Source organism: Vulpes vulpes, chromosome 3 (assembly GCF_048418805.1).
Source record: "Vulpes vulpes isolate BD-2025 chromosome 3, VulVul3, whole genome shotgun sequence".
NCBI classification, from domain to species: domain Eukaryota; kingdom Metazoa; phylum Chordata; class Mammalia; order Carnivora; family Canidae; genus Vulpes; species Vulpes vulpes.
The window spans coordinates 96340891-96363333 of NC_132782.1; the positions used below are offsets into that span (position 1 = coordinate 96340891).

General features: G+C 36.7%; 1 protein-coding gene across 4 annotated transcripts in view; it reads right to left on the reverse strand.

Moving 5' to 3' along the window:
* RBBP6 (RB binding protein 6, ubiquitin ligase) overlaps positions 1–22030 on the reverse strand; it is a 31169-nt gene extending 9139 nt beyond the window's left edge. For 2 of the 4 annotated variants that reach the window (XM_025983790.2, XM_025983789.2), the window contains exons 1-12: positions 21480–21879; positions 16247–16346; positions 14061–14097; positions 9478–9522; positions 7317–7405; positions 7103–7199; positions 6585–6724; positions 3733–3905; positions 2062–2165; positions 1611–1948; positions 305–401; positions 67–145 (exon numbers count right to left, since the gene is read on the reverse strand). In XM_025983790.2, coding sequence (XP_025839575.2) covers positions 67–145; positions 305–401; positions 1611–1948; positions 2062–2165; positions 3733–3905; positions 6585–6724; positions 7103–7199; positions 7317–7405; positions 9478–9522; positions 14061–14097; positions 16247–16346; positions 21480–21645 — 1465 coding nt within the window. In that variant the 5' untranslated portion in view covers positions 21646–21879. Of the gene's footprint in view, positions 1–66; positions 146–304; positions 402–1610; positions 1949–2061; positions 2166–3732; positions 3906–4917; positions 5453–6584; positions 6725–7102; positions 7200–7316; positions 7406–9477; positions 9523–14060; positions 14098–16246; positions 16347–21479; positions 21880–21925 lie in introns of those variants that run through there. The other 2 variants (XM_072753675.1, XM_072753676.1) reach the window with 2 other exon arrangements.
* Between the last annotated feature and the right edge of the window lie 413 nt (positions 22031–22443).

The following is a 22443-nucleotide window of genomic DNA, read 5'->3' on the forward strand; positions in this document are numbered from 1 at the left end:
ATGTTAAGTAAAGTTAAAATTATTTCTGAAAGGAGAAAATGTTCAAATCAAAATGATTTTACTCACCAGTTGTGGGGATCAACTGTCCATGCAATAGTGACTGTCCAAGCAAAGATGGGGTTCCAAGTACAGGTACCTGGTAACCCTGTAGGATAAAAACACAAGTAAAAAGACAAAGTTAAAAAAAAAAAAAAGAAAAGAAAAGAAATAAAAAAGAAACAGAAGAGTTAAAAAAAAAAAAATCAGAGAAAAACCAGAAGAACTATATGACAAATCTCCAAATTTAAGAGCCAACTAAACTTACCTTCTCCTCCATAAGAGCAGTGATTGCAATTGAAGAGGCCCCTTTTGAGTGCTCTGGTGCAAGGGCTGCAGCTGGCAGTATTTTACTATCAGAGTCCCTGTAAAACAATGTAGTTTGCAAGACATTAAAAAGTCATCAGAAATGGAGGATTAAGAGTAAAAATATTACATATTATCACTAAGTCTGTTTGCCTACCACCCGCATTAAGGTGAGTTAAATCAAAGTTGATGAAAACTTTTGAGGAAAGTGCAAAGTGCTAAGTAAAAAGGAAGTCTCCTTAAGAAGTCCCATCTGTGATAGTCATGACAGAAACCAGTTGAGCTGTAAGAATAAAACTTAAAAAAAAAAAAAAAAAAAAGTCAAAGTGTGGGACCCAAGGAAGACAGAATTAAGAGTAAATTCTACTTCCAGCTCTACCACTGAATCAAAGAGATAGAAAAGCCAAGAAACCCTGAGACTTATTCCCACTTTAATCACAGAAAATTAATGAGAGGTCTTCCATATACATATGAAGGTCAAGATTTTGTTTCAAAAAATCTGCACAGACTTCTGACACCTATTTTTTTAAAAGGTGGTTGATTCTTTAAGAATTTATGGACCAGGGATGCCTGGGTAGCTCAGTGGTTGAGCTCAGGGCATGATCCCAGGATCCAGGATCCAGTCCCATATCGGGCTCCCTGCGAGGAGCCTGTTTCTCCCTCTGCCTATGTCTCTGCCTCTCTCAATCTCTCATGAACAATAATAATAAAAGAGAATTTATGAATCACTGGACTACGTGGTCCAAGGTCCTTTTAGTGTCTGAAGTGGTAGGATTTAAATGAGTTTTTATTGGTCTTCTACATAATTAGGCTCCAAAATAATTTTTTTCCCAAAATAATTAGTTTGACTTCTTTACTGCCACCAATGTTTTATTGCCTCTACTCTACGGATCCAAATTGTGTTTAGTTCTGCTGCTCAAATCGACTCTTTTCTAATACCATCATTATGACCAAAAGTGAATTCTCTTTGTGATTTGACATTTAACAAAGGTTGTTGGCAACTTGTATAGTTGTTGACCTTGGGATGCTTAATCATTTGCCAAGTGAAATCTCCTTCATTTGCTTGTTCCTCCAATAAGAACAAGTCATCTCTCACAGGGAAACCTTTAGAGGAGGCTTACTTTATTGAGTCCCCCACCTTACTCAGCCCAGTGGTTCACAAGAATTCGTACTGCAGGACATTACAACTGCTAAAGCAACATACATCAATAAAAAACTGTATTACCGATCTCACTTATTTCTGAAAAATGAGAGATACACAGACTTACCGGAAAGGTCCATCTGATTTTTCTGAGTGGACTGATATGGAGACTGTCGCAGTTATATCAGGTACAGGAGCTGGAGTAGAAGACGAATTTCCAGGCACAGGAGGAGCCAAGGAAGACGGATTAGAAGTTAATGAAGACATAGAAGGAGCTGAGTGAGTTGATGAAGAGGTCACTGGAATCATCAAAGGATCCTGTTGTCTTGATATTGGAGATCTCATCAGAGGTTGTAGGTTCCGCTGAATGAGTGGTCTTGGGGGTGGTATTGGGGGTGGTGGTGGGGGTAATTGTTTTCGTAGTCTTTTTGTATAACCAGTTTCATTTTTGAAGTTATTAACAGCCTACAGATATCAAACAGAAAAATGCAGGAAAATGTAAGGTTGTATTTACTCAAGTACAGTTTAAGTAATAAAAAATTTTTTAAAAAAATTTTCAGGGATACCAAGATAGCTACCTGTCGTAAGAATTTATTGGCAATTAAAGCATCAGGAGAGACATCATTTTGGTGGCATGTAGGACATGTATGATCATCAGATTCCAAGAGTGCTGTTCTTATACCTATGTAAAATATTTTAAATATTAATAAAAGCAGAGCACAAACTCGGTGTTCAGGGAATGAATTACAAAGACCACTTACATCTGGTTCAGTTACATGACTATTTCCAAGCATACATCACTAATCATTTCTAAGATTAAGAAACTCGGAAGTAAAAGTTCTCGCCTGATAGTACTCCTGTTCTAACATCTCTCTACCTTAAAAACAGAGGTCATAAATATAATTGCAACAAACATTTAAGTTGAGAGAAAAAGCATTCTTTTCTAAATATTATTATTTTTCTATTTCAGGGGAGTATTATAAGGGAAAAAATAAAAATCAGATACAGTCTAGAAAGATAAAAACTTTATGTGGTTAACAGGCTTTTAAAAAAGCCTCACGAGGGCAGCCTGGGTGGTTCAGTGGTTTAGTGCCTGCCTTCGGCCCAGGGCCTTATCCTAGAGACCTGGGATCGAGTCCCATGTTGGGCTCACTGCGTGGAGCCTGCTTCTCCCTCTGCCTGTGTTTCTGCCCTGCCCCGCGGTGTCAAATAAAATCTTAAAAAAAAAAAAAAAGTCTCACGAGAAAAATACAGGGTAAAAACCAGCAGCGTTATTCAGGCAAGCAGGTCAGTGATGCCTACCAAACAGGACATAGGGCAAACACTAAATGACAGATTCACAAACTATGCTGCAAAATAAAACACCTGGGAGTAAGTGATTTGTTAAATCTGAGACGTACTTTGACACAAATCTTAAGGGACTTAACTTTGGTCTTCACTGAAGAGGCTCCCAAAATAAAGATTTATATTCCAAAGCTATGTTTAGAAATGAAAAAGGCCAGAGCAGGACTGAGCAGTGAAATATTCAGATGATGCCATTTTCATCTGGGTTAAGAAGGGGCAAATTTAGAGTGTGGCGGAAAAAAACCAAGTGCTCATATAAATGATCAGAAAAAAAGTCACAAGCTACCACATGACAAATGTTGGGTAGTAGTAGGTTTACAGAGAGCAGTTCTCAATCACACTTAGGAATTTTAGAATAAGCTATTTTTCACAATTTAGGAAAGGGATTTAAGTACCATTTAAAAATATCTCAAGATTATCTAAGGCCCAAAAGGCTTTCAAAAATTTGCATACCATTTAAAATGTGTAGGAAACAAAAATCCTTCATTTTATAAAACCTTGGTACACCTACACTGAAGGTACAAGTGGTCCATTCTAATACTTAGCAGGACAACACTTGTTTAAAAAAAAAAGGGGAGCCCGGGTGGCTCAGCAGTCTAGCGCCGCCTTCAGCCCTGGGCCTAATCCTGGAGACCCAGGATCGAGTCCCATGTCAGGCCCCCTGCATGGAGCCTGCTTTTCCCTCTATGTCTCTGCCTCTCTCTGTGTCTCTCATGAATAAATAAAATCTCTTAAAAAAAAAAATGTAGTGACAAAAACGGTTGCTACTAAATGCTCACTGATGAACTGACCAATTATCAAGTTTGTACTTCACTATTAAAACCTATAGCATTGCTAAGAGCCTTTCCAAGTAAACACACAGAACATTCTAAGATCTAGGCCTTTGAAAAGTCACCATTTCTTACATTCATCGCAGTAGCTGTTTCCACAGCACGGAATGACAACGGCATCAGTCATAATATCTTTGCAGATGAGACACAACAGTTCATCTGGGATAGGATCATCTTCTTCTGAAGAAGAAGATGGCTCCTCTGGTAAGAAAGGTGGCTTTTCTTTCTTCCCAATTGCATACGCTTCTCTGTAAAAGAAGGTTTTACTGTTTCAACACTGTTAAGAACGCAAAGTATTTCCAAGATACGTACATACATACACATGTTCTATTATACCATAATGGGAACTTACAATTCAGTATGATGCTAAATTTGTTTATACAAGTATTTAATACCTTCCAAAATAAGGGAGTAGTTATGAACATCCTCCCCCTAAACAACAAAAAAGACATAAAACAAAATCCTGAACAAGTACAACAAAAAAAAGATATGCTATAAAACTGGCTAAAAGGATCTTAAGAATCCACAACTCTACAACTGAGGGCCAGAGAATAAAGGGACACATTCAGTGCCACAAAATTATGCTTAAGTGGCAGAGACAGGATTTGAACTTAAGACAGGACAACACCCTAACCACAGTTTTCTCTATCCTACCATGTTACTTGAAAAACAAACAAACGAAATTTCCCCTCCACAGTACAGTCTCCAGAACGTGTGAAGGTATTAAGGAGTGAATGCCATACCATGGGAAAGAGAAATTGGAGTTGACATCACACAATCAAGGGGGATAGCTCAAGGGAAATAGAATGCCACCAACCACCGCAGTTGCTAGTAGACTGCAAAACCAGTGGCCTACTTATAATCACTATTTTAAAAGACTAATCTATTTACAACCAACTAAGAAATATTACTAAAAAAAAAAAAAAAAAAAAAAAGGAAAAAAAAAGAAATATTACGGACTTAAGTGATCAAAGTTATGTGTTACAAAACTATAAAGTAACACTTCCATCATTTGGGGTCCATTTTTTAGCAGAAGAGCATTTTGCAGAAATGTTGCATATTAAATATATTAAAAGGAAAAAACAACACACTATTCTCAGACTTGTCACCACTGCTTGAACACCCCCATCTTCTCCATAATCAGGCAGGTTTATAAAACACAGGAATTCCTAGATAAATTCTTGCTACCTCATTTAGGAACAGAGTGTGTCAATCTCAACGCTGGAAATGAAAGAATCTAAGCTGTACAGAGTAGGGTACCTTAGGTGTGTTATTTGTGTTGCAGTTGCTCCATAGACATCACCACGATTCCAGAAATAAGTATCAATTTGCTTATGCCCCATTGTTCCCAATTTGTGAAAGAGGAGTCTCCCACTGCCCAAAAGAGAGAAAAGAAAAAAAAAAAAAAAAGAGGAGAAGAGAGGATAGAAAAAGAAACAGAAGAAGAGTCTGAGTTGCTTATCAGTGGTGTTAGTGGAGAGGGTGAAAGTTTCATTTAAAATATTTGGGCTCCCATTTTCCCCAGTATTTGCTGTGTGTTTGGCACAAATGGGCTTTTGTATTTCAGCATTCAAAAGCAATGAGTTAATTATTAGTTAGGGTTCACAAAGGTGGTGTTAATTTTTCCAACACAAATTTCTATTTAAATACTTTTACTTGTATATATTATATTAAGATGAAGCGGTCTGCTCTTAAATTGTGTCTGTAAAAACCATCCAATTCAACCTAAGTTGTTTGGAAGCATGTATGAAACATCTGAATTAGAAACAGCGTAACAACAGACTGCTCTAAGATGAACCACAAAACACAGGATGGTGACGGAGAAAAAATAGATGGGGGTGAAACCGAGAAAGTGAACAGGGTTGGAATTCGGAAGAACATTCATTCCTACCCATGAACTAAAATAATTAGCTACTCGCTAAAGGGCATACTCAAAACCACATCATCTGTTCCATATCATTCTGTATCAGAGCTATCTTACTCCATCACCCTTACCTGCTCACTACACTGCATTTCAACATGACAGTATGAAGCTGAGGATAACTGTTCTGCGTATTTTCTCTGGGTCACTAGGAACATGGCCAGCTACTCTCTAAATTGATGTTTCTCAAGGTTATGTCCTGAGGACACACTCACTTCATAAACCACTGGAGGACTGGTTAGAGAACATAGTCTAAAGGCACAATTAATACTGTGCTCCATGTTATGAGTTCACAGTTGCCCAGGGCAACTGAAAAGGTAATTAGATGTATCAATAAGGGCAAATAAAATGAGAAGTCATCTAATTGAACTATATCATAAGGTTTTCACATCTATCCTAAATCTGACTCAATGTAAAATCTGAAAACCCTTTCAAAATAAGCATGAAGCAGTAGCATACGGCACTGTAGGTCTTTTAAACTAATGGCTTTTAAGATAAACCATATTTCAGAATCTTAACACTCACACAGTATATCCAAACTTGTTCAAGAGAACTCAGTTTTTCATTTATTCTTGGCACTTATATTTGCCTTGACATCTTGTAGAATGTTTATGCTTAAGCCTTTTATTTCTCAAAAGGATTAAGATATTTGTCTTCTTCACTTAAAAAATGTAAATAGCATATAAGGTTATGTGGGAGTATGTATGTGAATGAGGAAGAAAGTAGGGTATGACAGAAAAAGAAAAAAACCAGAAGACTACAAGGGAAGTGGCACTCAGTGATAACAAAAACCCCAAAATTCATTTTAAATTTGCATTTAATGGAGCAGACTGCAGCCTCACATTCTTCACACAGAAATGCAACACATGGAGACTAACAATAACAGTCTTACTATACAATGCTCACAAGAAATCCAAGTAGCCACATTACGAGCCCGAGACTATACAAAGTACTGGCGCCTGGCCGGATGGTGGCCTCACAGGTCATACCTAACTCGCATACTTACGCATCTATAGTTGGTATTGCGTATTTTCCAGTGTTGGTAAGCATTGCACCTTTCATGTTAGGATCTTTCACTTCCATCATAAAACTTCTGGGAATACCAGTGCTCTTTTTAATCCTAGGACCAGATTCAAAGTTTTTATCCTATTCGGAGGGAAAAGGAGAAAGAAGAAAAAAGCAAGCAGTTACCTTTAGTATTAGCTAACATGCAATGCTTATTAATTGCTTCTCTTATTTGCAGTGCTTTATACATATCTCATTTAATCCTCCCAACAGCCACGTGAGGGAAATACTGCCATGAGCATCTACATCTCACAAAGAAGTGGTGACAGGCCTGAAAAATCTCAAGTAGTTTGCCCAAACTCACCTAGCCATTAAGTGACAGAGCCTGGGCAATCTGGCTTCAGAGCCTGTGCGTATTTGCCATTGTAACAGAGAAGGCAGTGTTCACCAAGAAATATATGATATCTAAGAAACTGTTAAGAAAAATAAGGTGTACCACAGTTTCTACTTTGGACTTACCCCATTTGTTGGGCAATTCTTAATATAATGGCCAGGTTTACCACAACGAAAACAGGTATAAGACGGAGGTGGTGGACCTAGAGGTTTCTTCATGTAACTGAAAGGGAAAAAAAATTACATGTACACGAAAACTTGAAAAAATAATGCTTTTGACTGGGGGCGGGGGGGAATCCACCCCAAAGTACCTATTAGTATGAAGCATGTATGGACTTACTTGATTGGGTCGTATTCATGGCCAGATTGCGACATCATTGCTTTAATTTTATCTTCTTCAGAAGCATTGGCTTCAGCCAGATTGGCAGTCTGTTTAACAGGTAATTATTTGACACACACATTAGAAACACATTTAAGACCACACAGCCAAAGACAACACCACTCATCCTGTAAAGAGCAGTATCTAATCTTGCATAAAACCTAAAGCCGAAAGCTATTTACATGTTTAACCTAGAAGAGGCACTGGGAGCTCCTTAGGTCATTACATGATGTTTGGGTGTCTGCAGGGCTGAGGAAGGTCTTTCTGGGGGCACTCAAACCTTAGACCCTGTTTGTACCTTATATTAAGATTTGCGAAGGACTCCTCTAATGGGTTAAAAAACAGATTCAGGAAACACTTGATATTTTAAACCTTAAAAATAATTCAAGTGTCACAACATAAAGACTTAATACTTACAACTTGGAGGTAGGGGCTGGGTAGAATAACTGAACATATTACACAGCTGATATTATGCCAGAAAGGCTCTTTTAGTAGTAGCATCAGTTTCAAAGTGCAAAGCACCCAAACTGAGCACTCATAATTTTAAATCCAAGTCTCCAAAGTTTTACAAATTTCATCTTTAAGGTATTATATACAGAATGGTCTAGATATAAGCAGGGTCTAAGGGAGTGAGTCCTAATAACTTGAATCTTCAAGCATCTAGCACTCACATCAGCCATTCACTGGGTTTTATCTTTACATTCATCCACAAAACAAGCAACCAGTTTTAACATTTTATTGTAATTTTATATACAAAGAATGCTTAACATTAACAGAGCTTAGAACAACAGCAACATTTACAGAAAACTGGATTACAGATGTTGAACAACTAATTTGTTTGAACCCAAACATTAATTTACAAATAGTTAAAAAAAAATCCCCCAAACCTCCAAAATTCCCCAACTGCTTCCCACAAAGAAACAATGGTAGGAACAGACCAAAACTCAAATATGGTCCTTACAGCACATAAGAATTAAAACCGTGAACTATAAACTGCTTAAGATGTTAACTCTATGCTAGACCACTTTGCATTAGAAAATTGTAAGAGAGGATGGTTTCAGCCCACTTTCTGTTTTAGAATCAATTTTAATGTTTAGTATTCCCGGAACAAGAGCTTAGAAAGCTGTATTTGTTACTAGGACATTTTGGGGGGATACATTCTAGGGGAAAAGGACACAACCTATAACAAAGCCAAAGATAAGACAGGGACAGCACTAATGGAAAATCCATCTAACTCATTAATCTTGGTTGCTAAGTTTGGTTTTACATTTCTGATAGTAGGGAAAAAAGGATTTTTGGAAAACTGAAAGACTTCCTTCTTGATCCTCAAAATCTGCCTATTCCGTAATATAGGTCTTTTTTTTTTTTTTTTGGCACGATTTGCAAGCTACATCTATTGTTGTAAAAAGTAATCCATCACTAGTGCTTTCCCAAACAAAAGTACACATTGTTGATCAGAAAATGCAAGCAATTTTATCGCAAAACATGGCATATACAATTATTTCAGGAGGTAACAATTTGCCCCTCTGCCAAACATACACATTGGTATATTCCTGCAAACAGCTTTATACATTTACACAATTCATGTAGTCTGTGTTCAAACAAATTAGGTTGTTTAAAACTTTTTCTAATGCAGACAGACTACAGGTCTATAGCATAAAGAAACAATTGTTAACACATTTAAAATGTTGACCTTCATGGGATCAATTCAAATATTCAAGAAATAACCGTGCAATCGTCCATGTAAAGGAAAGCTTCTATTTTGGCTGCTTAAAGAAAGTCCACATAATTTACAGCCAAAACCAGGGAATTCCTCCAGAACTTTGTTAGTTTCCAATGTATAATTAAACAAAATGTATGAGGGAAAAAAAAAAACCAAGTAAGTGTAGCTTCATGTGTTTCTTCTGTCTTGAAGATGAACAACACTCCAACATTATGGTGAGGCTGCCAAAATATTCCCCCTATCTTCTCAAAACGGCAACTACTCTTTACAGGATAGTAATAATGTGTACAAGGTTTTCGCAAAATATATCCTCCCCCAACCCCTCTTCAAACGACTGTTCCACATTAAAAAAAATACGATGTTAGAAAAAGATTTATATTTTCAAGAATATATATATACCTTTGTAAGCTGGGCCAGAGAAATAGACGCAGAAGAGTCATCAATCTGTTCACAAAAAATTAAACACACATTCAAGTTCCACACTGAAAACATCTGAAAGTGATCATTTAGTCCCTACTGCCACTTAATGTTCTAATATTGGGCATTTTCTTACAAGTTCTCTAAAGAATGTTATTTCCAGTTTTAAGCTGAAATTGTAGCTCACCCCTCTTTACCCTTCTCTACATATTTCACACACAGTAAAAGGTTAAAGTTAAGGGGGACTCAATTACAATGAAAAAAAAAATCAACAGGGTAAAGAAAAATATATCACAGAAAATGTGTTCAGAGCATTGACTAAATATTAAAGAGTCTCCTGTCTATCAATGGTCTCTAAATTTGATAATTCTCAACAATGTACACTAGATAAGAGAATAAGAAATCTTTCTAAGCTTCCTGGAATGCCATTATATAACATTGTAAAAACAAGCAGCTCTTTAAAGGCTCAGATAATTGCTTTAATAAAACAGCTCCAACATAATTGCTACTTTTTTCTTTTTTTGAGCATGTACTGTTCAGTTTGAATAAGTTTGTTTATTCTCCCATACAAAGAGTAAGAATGGCTTCTTGCCAAAAAAAAAAAAAAAAAAAGAAAAAAGAAAAAAAACACCCACAGCTTTATCAGTGCAAAGATGTTAAGCCAAAAAAAGGGAAACCTAAGGTAGCCTGGGGCATAGGCAAACAGGGCTACTAGAAGATGGACTTTAATGTGAGAAGAAAGTTAATTTAATCAAACAGAACAAGTATTATATATTGAAGGATATAAGAAGGATTTTAAAAATGTATTCTCAAATGTAACTCTAAAAAATTTTAATTATTTGATCCCCTGAAATGATTTTAATATCAGTTTTTTAAAAAGTATATGTGTGTATGTGTACACACACAGACACTCCTTTAGCATTTAGTTCTAAAGATAGTTCTCTGTAAGTGTACCAAAATGAAAACAGTATTAGCTTCCTATGTAGTCATTGGGTTGCTTATTCAACAGGTCATAAATTTCTCATGCATTATTGGTCAGAACTCTTGTTTAATATGGAGAAGATATAACAAGATGTCTGGGTCAAAGAAAAACAACAAAAACAGCAACAACAGCGAAGTGACTCTCCATCAGGTATTTTTCAAATATTCCAGAGAACTACGAGTATTAAAATAAAAGCAGCATTCACTGAGAGCCCCAAACAGAAATGTTACCAGTTTCAATATGAAGTTTCTTATAGCACAATACCTACCACAGTAGGAGTTCAATAAATAAAAATGTTGAGTAAATTTAAAATACATCTTATAAATATCTTAGGGTTTTAAAAATTAGTTTAATGGATATTATTACTGGGATGCTTATTTAAACAAAAAGTTCTTAGCTCCCCTTGGAGTGGCTACAGAGTTCATAATGCACTAACTCCACATTCCTAATACACAAATATATAATCTACCAGTGGGTTCTTATTCTCATCTAGCTTTTAAGTGGTCTTTTGTTACAGAACTAATCTCAAAGAGAAGCTTAAAGAAAAAAACAAATATACAAATATCCTGTTTTTATCCAGAATAAATTCTGATCCTTCAATCTATTTTGAAAAGGGTTACATTTTATGTCAGCTAGGAATTACTCAAATTTAAGTAATAAGAACTGAACAAATTACTGTCAAGTATCATCTATGTTTCTAACCAAAGAACTTAACAGCTTTTCAAAATAGTCCATTACTATCTAGAATATTAATACTGATTATTTCTTTAAAACAAAACAGCTATATTACTTTTCTATAGCTGGAACCAAAATACTTTTTTTGTTCTTCCCATTCCTAAGATATAGCTTTTTTGGGTTCTTATGCCAGGCTTTCTTGCCCTTTTAGTTTTCTGCCAGCTTGTTATTAGTATCCTAAGAAGTAGTTTCAGATACTCAATGATATCCACATCACTTTCTTTTTTCCATCAAATAATCACTCAAGCACCTTAAATACCTTAAAGTCCATAAGAAGTCAAATTTACCACAAATTTGAGAAAGGCATCCATCCAATTGCTTTCTACATATAGCAAGGTACTGGAAATAAAAGGAAAACTGCAGACAAGGAATGGTTTAAAAATGACTAGGAATTTACACGTCCTAAGCATCACTAAATGTATTAACTCTCGGATACTAATGATTAAAAAAAAAAAATGCACCACGTTAAAAAAAGTTGTCTTCAAAAAAACTGATGAATGCATACTTTGGACATCATTAAAATTAATCCACTTCCCCACATCTGATTTGTGGTTGTGCTTCTGTGAGAAAGAATCTGAAATCTTTTATGCCACCTACACTTGCTTGAAATTAAAGGATCCTACAAAATGCAATTCTGATATTTAGTAAAGAATATCCAGCTTTGCAGTACCAACATGAAAGGATGACTAAATAAAACAAAGCTAAAGAATACAGAAACAGCCATCCTTGATCACAACTGGCTTAGGTTACCAAAAATGTACACACATCTACTTTTATTAATCAGAATTTTTAGAAATATGGTTTGGTGCCTCTATCTTACTTGGCTTTTGTGAATGTGTACAATAACGTGATTTGTAAGATGGGCATTAATTATGCTTGATGAATATATTCTCTCATCTTAAATGCCAGCAAATGTACCCCAAGCAAATAAATGATGGGGATATTAAATTATCTAATGTCTCCATTTCAGACAATTCTACCTAAAAATTAAAGCCACTTTTAAGTATCTAAAAAAAAAAAGAAAAAAAAGGAAAAAAAAAAGAAAAAAGGAAAAAAAGAAAAGAGAAATCTAAATAAGCATAAAATAAACTGCTTCTTGTAGTGTAATACAGACATGCCAGGGAACACACAAGGCTAAAAGAATGTTAACTTTATTTATGAACATGTGATTTGTGTTTATACACATGCTAATAAACAAAAAGGAAATAATTGTTTTCAAGAAATAAAACTTCATCTGAATTAGTTTAAATACTATATAAAAGTACTTTATACAAAATGTGTTACATTAACTACTACAGTCACCAGGATAGTCACTCTAATTTGTGCTAGCATTTGGATACATAAAATCAGTTTTAAACCAATCACCAGCAAAACAGAAACTTGGACAGTTTTTTTTACAGCATTATGCTTTAAAAACCAAAAAACCAAACCAAAACAAAAAACCAAAAAAACCAAAAAACCCAAAAAAAAAACCACCAACGAAAAAACCATAAAAACCAAAAAACCCCATATACCCCGGGGAGGGGGTGATGACCCCAAAACACTAAGTTTTGATCTTTGAATCACCATTATTTAGTTCCATGAGAACTAAAAGGCCATGTATTTAGAGAACAAGTCCAAAGTTCAGATATTCTATATTATCATGTTTAAGATGCAATGATCAAAGGTTAGTGAAATGCCTGATACACAATTAAAGATCAGTAGTATTTAAAAAGGATAAAGTAAAACAGCAAGCAATACCCTTGAATTCTAAATCAAGATTTCAGACAATCTCGTATTGTGTACAGATCAAGCCTGAGCAGTAAAATGTTTCGAGAACCATCAAGTTTACAGAATCCAATTACTACAGCCCTACTATGCTCTGAAACAAATGTGTCACCCCACACCCCAAGAATATAGCTGCCTTTTACTTAAGACCTCCAAGTCAACATGGTGTCACACTTAAGCTATGATTATAAAAATTAAGATGTTATCCCAATCAAGGGGAGTTACCTTTGATAAGCTACAGCTCTCAATTAGCTTACCATTAATGCAGCATTTTTAGTATCTTTATGAGAAAGAAGGAAAGATTTGAATTTGGAAAACTAAGCAAGCTAGAAGTGGAAGACCTTGTATTTAAATTTAAAAACAACATATTCAATTGTATAAATCATCAATGAGACATTTATGTACTCATGGGGGCCCAATTTCAAGTCTCACTCTATATAAAGAATAAAAACTCAAAATTGCCAAATAGAACAAAACAAAATAATAAAGCTGCATCAAAAGTTTCTGGAAAGCTCTTTTCTATATGTGTCTGAACTTGGAGAAAGTATCAAATTTTAATATTAGCTTTGCATAGTGCTAATGCATTTTTTAAAGCCATCAATCAGGCAGAAAAAAAACTAACAAAAACTAAGTGATACAACGTGAAAATGGCAAAATATACACTCCAAACATTTTTTTATTGCAAGAAACAAAAAGCACACAACAGCCTGTACATACATACAAAATACTAACTATAGACAGACAGATGTAGAACATGTTATCATGTTCATTAGTGTAAAACCTACACGATCTAAAAAGAATCATACATTAACTGTACAACACAGTGTTATACAGGGAGGATGCTCTCATATTTAATAAGAAACAGTGTTTTGGGGGGCACAAATTACCCATTTCTACAAAGTAAATGTGCAAATTATGCCACATATATCCATATTCAACTGAGCTGTCATCAAAATACATTTTATTTACAACATGTACTATGATCAGTTGGATATTAAGTTCTAAATGATTTACTTCACTGCTACATTATAAAGGCAAAAAGCAATGTGTAGAAAAAGTGTGAGATTGTGTTTTTACATACTGCTTTTGAAGTTCCCATCACTGGTTCAGTTCGACTTCTAAAAAATAAACAAAACCGAAAATAACATTAATTATGAGCAGCTATTTATGGATTTTTGCCCTAAGCCATATTAACACGTTTCTCTAATCACATATCTTTATGAACACAATTTTCCTTTGGTACAAATACTTAAAAACAGCCAATTTCCTAAGTAATAAATACACTACTTTGATTAATCTTTACCATCTTTAAACAGTGTTAAGACATATCTATGGCAGATAAATAACTTCTGTATTAAGGAATTCTAGAATAGGTGTACCCTGTCATTTTTAACAGACGTTTTCTCACAGGTGGCATGAAGATCTTTTGCTAGGAAACAGTGTAGCTATTTCTTAATAGACTGAGTAACTAAATTATATTATTCCCAGGTTTTAAAAATAGTAACAAATGTAAATTTTCTTATTAGATTTTCTTAAAAGACCAATCACTGTTAACATTAAGAATTTGGATCCCCGAGAAATTGCTGTGTTCCAAAAACTAAATTTCAAATCCAGAAAGACAAGTTGATAGTTACTTTAATTTTGTATAAATCTCAAAACAATGACCAAAGTTTAAACAAGAATTCCAACTTCTGGAAAAACACAATATAGCCTCATAGTGTGTTAGTTCAAAGAATGAGTTTGATGGTTAGGAATTCAACAAATTGGTTTTTTTAAAGTACATACAAATAAAGAAGAGAAAAGAAGAATTTTAAAAGTCTTCATAGGAAAGGGGACAGGGATTAACTTGCTAATACAGAGCTTAAATGTTCAGGTGAAGTTTATGCTATCCTGACCACAGAGAAATGTTAGTGCACATCTGAAAGGAGTTTCTAAGTTTACATGCGATCTGGAAATCCTGGGATAAAAATGAAGCTTTCATTTTCTAGTATTTGCTCAATGAACTCAAAGGCATTTAACAAGGCAAAAAGATTACAAAGGAAAATTCACGCATAGTGAATTAACACATAATTTTAAGAAGCACCTTATTTTCCCATGTACTTCAAGTAATTCTCTAAGAGTTTCTTAGTAAAAAACAAAAACAACTAAAAACTGAATATTTACTGTTTTTAAAAGAGCACTTGGTAAATTAAAGTGCAATTTCACACTAAATTCTAGGAATTATTTCCTCATAATTTCTTAAAATCATACAAAAATTTTTAAAAATTATACAAAATTAAAAGTGCGTAATTCACTTGGCATTTATTTATTTATTTATTTTTTTCACTTGGCATTTATAAGAAAAAGTATGCAAGTTTTTAAGTTGTTACTATGTAGAAGGTATTAGATATTACACAAAAGGATCTCCAAATGCTGACATGGAATATAACTTTATTGCAAATCAATGACAATAATCTTACAATGAATACTTACCCGTATGAGGTAAAGCTCCAAGAAATGACTATTTTACCTCAATTCCAAGAACACATTCCATTTCCCAGAACTGGCAAATTCCAGAATTTTCCATTGGCCAAAAACAGAATTTGCCAAAATTTCACCTAACTTCTAAGTGGAAATCATTACCCTTCCCACATTATTAGAATTCTAACATCATTAAAATTGCAAGAAAGCACAGAAGTTTAAAGATGTTTTAATCCTGTGTCTTTTGTGAAGGTCTTAACCTCTAGGTTGGTGCTAAGATACTGTTGTGTTCTTACTCCAATGAGCATCTACCATGGGCTAGGCACTATTTAATTCTTACAGCTCTCTTCTAGTATTAAGCACTCATATCCCTATATTATTTTTTCTCAAAAAAATTTTGAAGCTTTAGGTAACTTACCCAAAGTCACACGATTGGTGTGAAGCAGCTACTGGAGTCAAACCTAAGCCTGATTCCGTAAGTCCTATAAACTCCATAGCTTCCCAACAAAAGCCCCTTATTGAGAAGCAAATGTTAGCATTATTGAACACTCCTGATGCTCTCAAAATACTTAGCACAAATCTCTTAACATATTTATGTAGCAAAAAATTCTTTCTGATAGCCTGTAACTACAGGTTAACTGGGGAAAGAAATTAAGAAAAAACAAATCCACTCTCACAGCTTTAAGGATTAAGAAGATATAATTAAGGTAAAGTAATGACTTCAGTTCTAAAATACTTGTTCTTTCCCACAAAATAAAAAAAGTCTACTTTGAGGACTTAAATACATGAGATTTGATAAATACTTACATAACATATGTCTTGCTTGTGGATTTAACACCTCCAATAGGAATTCTTCTAACAATTACAGATGAATTCTTAGGAATTAGAGCATTATCATCAGTATATTCTGTAAAAAAGAGAAAGAGGTGAATTTCTATTTGGTGATTTGGAGAAGTCAGTCCTCAAGAATTAGTAAACTTCAAACATAAATTCTATGGAAAATGAACTTAAATTTAAAAGAGCACTAATTACTCTATGTTCCTTGCATCTAGGTCACTGATATTGCCAGAACAAATATACAAAGCCATAGGAGGTTCTCTTCCAAGGATGCCAAATACTGCCAGCAGGTTCTCAGCTCTAATGTCCCTACTTTTGTGGAACCCCAAATCTCAGTAAGGCTCTCATTCTTCAGTTTATTCAGCCAGTAATGCTAAGCATCTAACTATGGGAAAAAGCTGTTATTTAAAGTGAAGGCATTCTGTCCTTATAGCCCTTCAATATGAGTATTACTAAAAACGACAGACTAAAGAAATTGACATGTTTTACATATTTTGGACAGAGAAAAGACTTTTGTAAAAAGAATTAGTAAGTGGGATGCAACTCTGGATAGAATGTTGATTCAAAGCCCTTCTGAGGAACGGACGCTTGAAACTTAAACAAGGTGGAGAAGCTAGATGGATAGATGTGCAAAAAAGCTGGACAAAGAGTGTTTCAGTTAGAAAGAAAAACGTGTGAAAAAAATCATAAAAAAGGCCAGAATAGTTGAAAGATAATGAAAGAATGACTTTAATTACAGATAGAAAGGTATAGATCACACACTGATTTATAGTTTGTTTCTAAGTACAACAGGAAATCACTGAAGGACTTTAACAGAAATGATGACAATTTGATTTACCTTACTAACAAACAAGGTAACTTAAGTATCTATGTGGAAAATGAACCCACAGGGGAACAAGAGTAGAAAGAGGGTGATGACCATTAAGGAGGCTGCTGCGAAATCCCAGTAAGAATGTGCTGTCTGTGCTGGAACGTGACAGATGAAGAAATGGAGAGAATCAGAATGTTTTGAGGTGGAACTGATAATGCTATCAATGGATTTAATGGGGGAAGGAAGAGATGAAGGAAAAAGAACAATCAAGCATAAAAAACTGGGTCCCTGGCTTAAGTAACTGGAAGAACAGCGATGTCACTTTCTGAGGTGAAAACAAGGAGGATGAGCGGATCCTATTTTTCTGTTTAAACTGCCCATTACTTGCAATAGTTCTGGAAGAATGAAATTACAAGAGGAACTAGACCAATTAATTTAACTATGGGTAAAATGATTCCCTGAGGAAGGGATCTGTAAAAATACCAAAAAGAAAAATAATCCACTAGAGGGGGATAAATGTGAAAATGTACCCATCCCCCCATCACACAATCAGATATTAGGGTTCACTCTTAAGATTACGGAGTTTATGTCATTTAAGTATCACTCAGCACCAAGTGGCTGACTACCTCTGTTCTTCCAGTTATTTGAATTTATCACACACGTAAGCATTTTAAGATTATATATGCTCTTAATTTTAATCATATTATTAGTTATTTCCTGTTACAAACTAAATTGTTCGAGAAAGCATTCTTTTCAGTATACTTCAAATAGTAGATGGTATCTCAAAGGTATATCCGATCAGAGTGATGCAATTTCCTAGACCATTAGAGACCCGTCATCATTGTCTTGATAGTCTGTGATAGTCCTAAATTTCAAGCAAGCTCTGATTAAGAAAAATTGGAAGGGGATACCTGGGTGGCTCAATGGTTTAGCGCCACCTTCGGCCCAGGGTGTGATCCCGGAGACCCGGATGGAGTCCCACGTTGGGCTCCCTGCATGGAGCCTGCTTCTCCCTCTGCCTGTGTCTCTGCCTCTCTCTCTCTCTCTCTAATAAATAAATAAAATACTAAAAAAATACTTTCTGAATATGTAGCAATTATCAAAAGCATTCACTGTAGCTTTCCAAGACAACTTATTAATTTTTTAAAAAAGATTTTATTTATTCATGAGAGACACATAGGCAGAGACCCAGGCAGAGGGAGAGAGGCAGGCTTCTCAAGGAGCCCGATGTGGGACTTGATCCTGAAATCCCAGGATCATGCCCCCGACCGAAGGCAGATGCTACCACTGAGCCACCCAGGCGTCACCCCAAGACAACTTATTAATCTGATCAACACAGTACTGTGTCAGACTAAAAGTCAGGTACCTTAACACCAGATACTCTGATTGCCTTATAAGTACCTGAATTACATTGCTGACTTCCTACCCTTAAAATACCTTACTACTAAGTAGCCGGTCAGCATCATCACAAGTACCTTTCCAGGTGCCATTTTTTATTTAAAAAAAAAAAAAAAAAAAAAAAAAGTGAAGACCATGGATTTTGAAATGAGAAATAAAATGAATTTTAGAAATGATTGAAGATATTAAGAATCTTTTAAGAATATTTCATTCCAGCTTTCAAATCTTTCACGCTTAAGTTTAGAATGAAGGTTTGTTTTGTTGGTTTTTTTTTTTTGGAGGTGGGGAGAAAGTGAAAGGTAAGAAAACAAGTTTATATGGGAAAGCTCTATTAAAAAATATAGGAAGATCATTTGGGATCTGTTTTGAAATAGTCTAGAAATAAAGGAGCAAGATTCTTAAATCTAATACATGAAATTCTGATCCAAGCATTTTGCTCTAATCAAGATTTAAGGGTCCTAAACATGGACAGATTCCTAAAACTCTAAGGAATGTTTTACAGAAATGTGATACACTGGTTAATTTAAACATTAATTCAAACAAATTAAAGTGATACAGTTCAGCATCCTCTCCCAGGCAATCTCCTAACTATGAGGGCTATAAACATTTATTTTGTACTCCCTAATTCACTGAATGGTGCTAAAATCCAGCCCATTCTTAATCAGCTGCCTGTGACGTTGGACGCTATTTCCCGTAAAACTCATTAAGTGACTATCCTCTGAGCTTCTATGCCTGGTATCTTTTCCTCTCCTAATTTGAGGATTGCACAAAATGCATTCTCTCCCCTGAAGCTCCTTCTCTTAACCAATCTAACATCAAAGATTTCTCCAATAAGGACAGTTCACACAAACATATAAAAGAAAATGTTTTGCTGGGCAGAACATTTCCCTGGCTTTCAGGATTTATAAAAATAATACATCACATAATTTCCTGACTTCGGGAAAAAAACAACAACAACAACAACAACAACAACAACACAATGTCACAAATCTCTCAGATTTCTGGAGAAGAATTCCATCAACTCTAACTTACCCCAATCTAACAAAGTTGTATTCAATTACTGGGGGGAGAAAATGGACAAAGTATAGCCCCAAATGATGAAATCATTTAATACTCCAGTAAAATATAAAACCTGCCTAAGTGAAAATTGTCTTAATACTCTTTGCTTTCACTTATATTTTCTTTCCTCTCATTCATAAGTACCATTAACAAGTATGTCCTGAAATTCTTATAAACCCATCTGTCCTGTGAAGTGTGGCTAAAATATTTGAGGGACCCTTTTGGTGGGCTTAAAGAGTACTTCCTTCAAGATTTTTCTTGAATACTATTTTAAAAAGCTGTTTCTCAACTGTTCATGATGACTAGCAATTTTTACTCTCCTTGAGTAGAGGATTCTACACATAATTATGATCACCAAAGCTTCAAGTGAAGTATCCCTTTGGTATGACATAATTTTAAAAAGGGTTGGGGTGGGGGCAGCAGAGAATATTCTTTCACATATCATCTATCACGTGAGTAAATAAAAATTCTTTCTTAATGAATATATTTGAGTCACGCCAGTAGCGCCACTCTGTATCATAACACAATTATGCTTATATCTGGATGTAAATGGGTAGCAGCTCTTTTACACAGTAAGATTCACTCTATTAAAAACTATAGGCTAGGGGCGCCCGGCTGGCTCTGCCAGTAGAGCAAGCGACTCTTGGTCTCAAGGCTGTGAGTTCGAGCACCAGGTTGGGGGTAGAGATTAAAAATAAAGTCTTAAAAAAACAACCACCACTCCCTATAGGCTAAAAGTGCGGGCACCCTCTCCTTAATTTCAACTAAAAGAACCCAAGTCACACCTTAAAGCCAAATTTAGTGACCAATAAAACACCCTAAGCTAATTAGAACTTCTCTTTATTTCTTCCCAACCCAGACTGACCTACTGAAACTACACATCAGCATTACAGTACCGAGAAAAAGAAACCAAAACAAATGCAGAGCCAGAATCCAAAGAGACCCCTTATCACACTGTCTTATCTGACAGTGAAAATCTGCAACATTATAAAACGTTTTCAAAAAGGAGAAAGAACTTAAGATTCCTATCAGTGGCTTGTTTGAAACTCATGCGGTAGCAGCCTACTAATTCTCACGTATCCTGGTAACGACAATAATCTTGTAAAGTCTAGCAATTAATTACTAGCTTAAAAAAGAAGAGCCTCCAGTTTTTGATCTTCACTAACTTGCTAAATTTTAAGGGTAACGTGATGAAGTTAGTTCAATCACTTAATCACTGTATTACTAATTCTGGAATTTACACACAAAAGTGGTGACATCAGAACACATCAAGTTCCAAAAGAAATTCCAACCGTAAGGAAAGACTGGCTGGATTCAATCATTTAAAAATATTTAAGTGAGGATCCCTTCTCCAACAACACAGGCAACTCCAAAATAAAAAGAAATGAAGTGCACAAGGACAGGAAAACAAACAAACAAAAACAATAAAAACAACAACAACAAAAACACAAGTACATAAAACCTGCCACTGAACCCCAAACCGCTGTCAGGGCAGAAAGTTAGAGAAGTACCTCGACTGCTGCTTTAACAAGTAAGAAGCCTCCCCTCCTTCTCATGAAAACCAAGCTCCGAATGGCAACATGGCAAAAGGCCCCCAAGAATCTGGATAGCAAACCACCCCCCACCCCAGCCACCAAAATAAAATCCTCATTTTTAAATTACATTCGAGAAGAACCAGACTCCCACGTTTGTTTGCTTTTCTTTGGGGGGTTAGCCTGTTACCCGATGAGCCCACGTACGCGGGCATCAAACAAGCCGGTTAAACTCCCGCGGGCCGACCGCTGCCACCCTTGGGCCTCAGCGAAAAGTTGTACCCCGAAGTGTGAGAAGGAGCAGCCCCGCCGTCATGGCGGTTTCCCTGCCGGGCCTCCAGCGCCCAGCACAACCGGTACCTAGCTCCAACCAGCAAGTCCCTGGAGCCCATGTGGCTCTTACCTTCTTTCGTCTGCGCGTTGGTGATCTGCAGGTCGCAGTCGGCAGCTTTCAACTTCTCTCTCCCCATAATCTGCTTCTTTAAATCGCAGAGGGAGATGTGGAGCCCATCAAAGGTGACGGTATCATAGTTGAGTTTAGAGGAAAATTTATAATGCACACAGGACATGGTGCCAAAGGATTCCTAAGGTTCAGCGAGGAGACGTGGACACGCTCAATATATGTGTATTTATGAACTTAAGAGCAAAATAAGGTACACGCACAAAACACTCAAAAAAGACACCGAAGGACCCTAAGGCCTCAGTTTAAATAACTCCCCCCCAAACCACAAGCAGGGGTTCGTAAAAAAAGGAAAAAAAAAAACAATAATCAGAACACACAGCCCCCCCACCCACCCACGGCGCCCCCTCCCCGCCCCACCCCCCCGGAGACTCAGAAGCACTTCATACGGGAGGAAGCGGACGAGGACGAGGGGGAAAAGGGGGAATCGAGAATCCGCCAACGGGCACAATGTCACCCGGCTGGGTCCCCCTCGCTCATGCTAAGGGGCCGGCAGGAGACGGGGGGCAGGCGGTGCAGTCAGTAAGCGGTCAGTCCACACGTTAGAGTCCGGATGACCCCGCGGGGTCAGGGGTCCATAGCGCGGCCGCACCTCCCGGTTGGTCTCTCCTTCCGTGGATTGGGGTGACCCAGGCCCCGGGAGAAGGTTGGGGGAGAGGGCCTAGGCCCGGAGTCCACGAGCGGCCTCTCGCCTCCTCCTGGCTTCCGGACGACCGGCGTCAGCTTGCCCAGGCCCAGGCCCAGGCCCAGGCCCCCCTCGCACAGACCCCTGTCGCCTGCTCCCCGGAGGCCACGCGCGGCCCCGCGGCCTAGGCCAGAAACGCGCGGTCGGCGGAGGAGAGGCCTTCCCGCAGGCCGCCCCCGGCTCCGGCTCCGCCTCCGCCTCCCCCCCGCCGCCGCCGCCGCC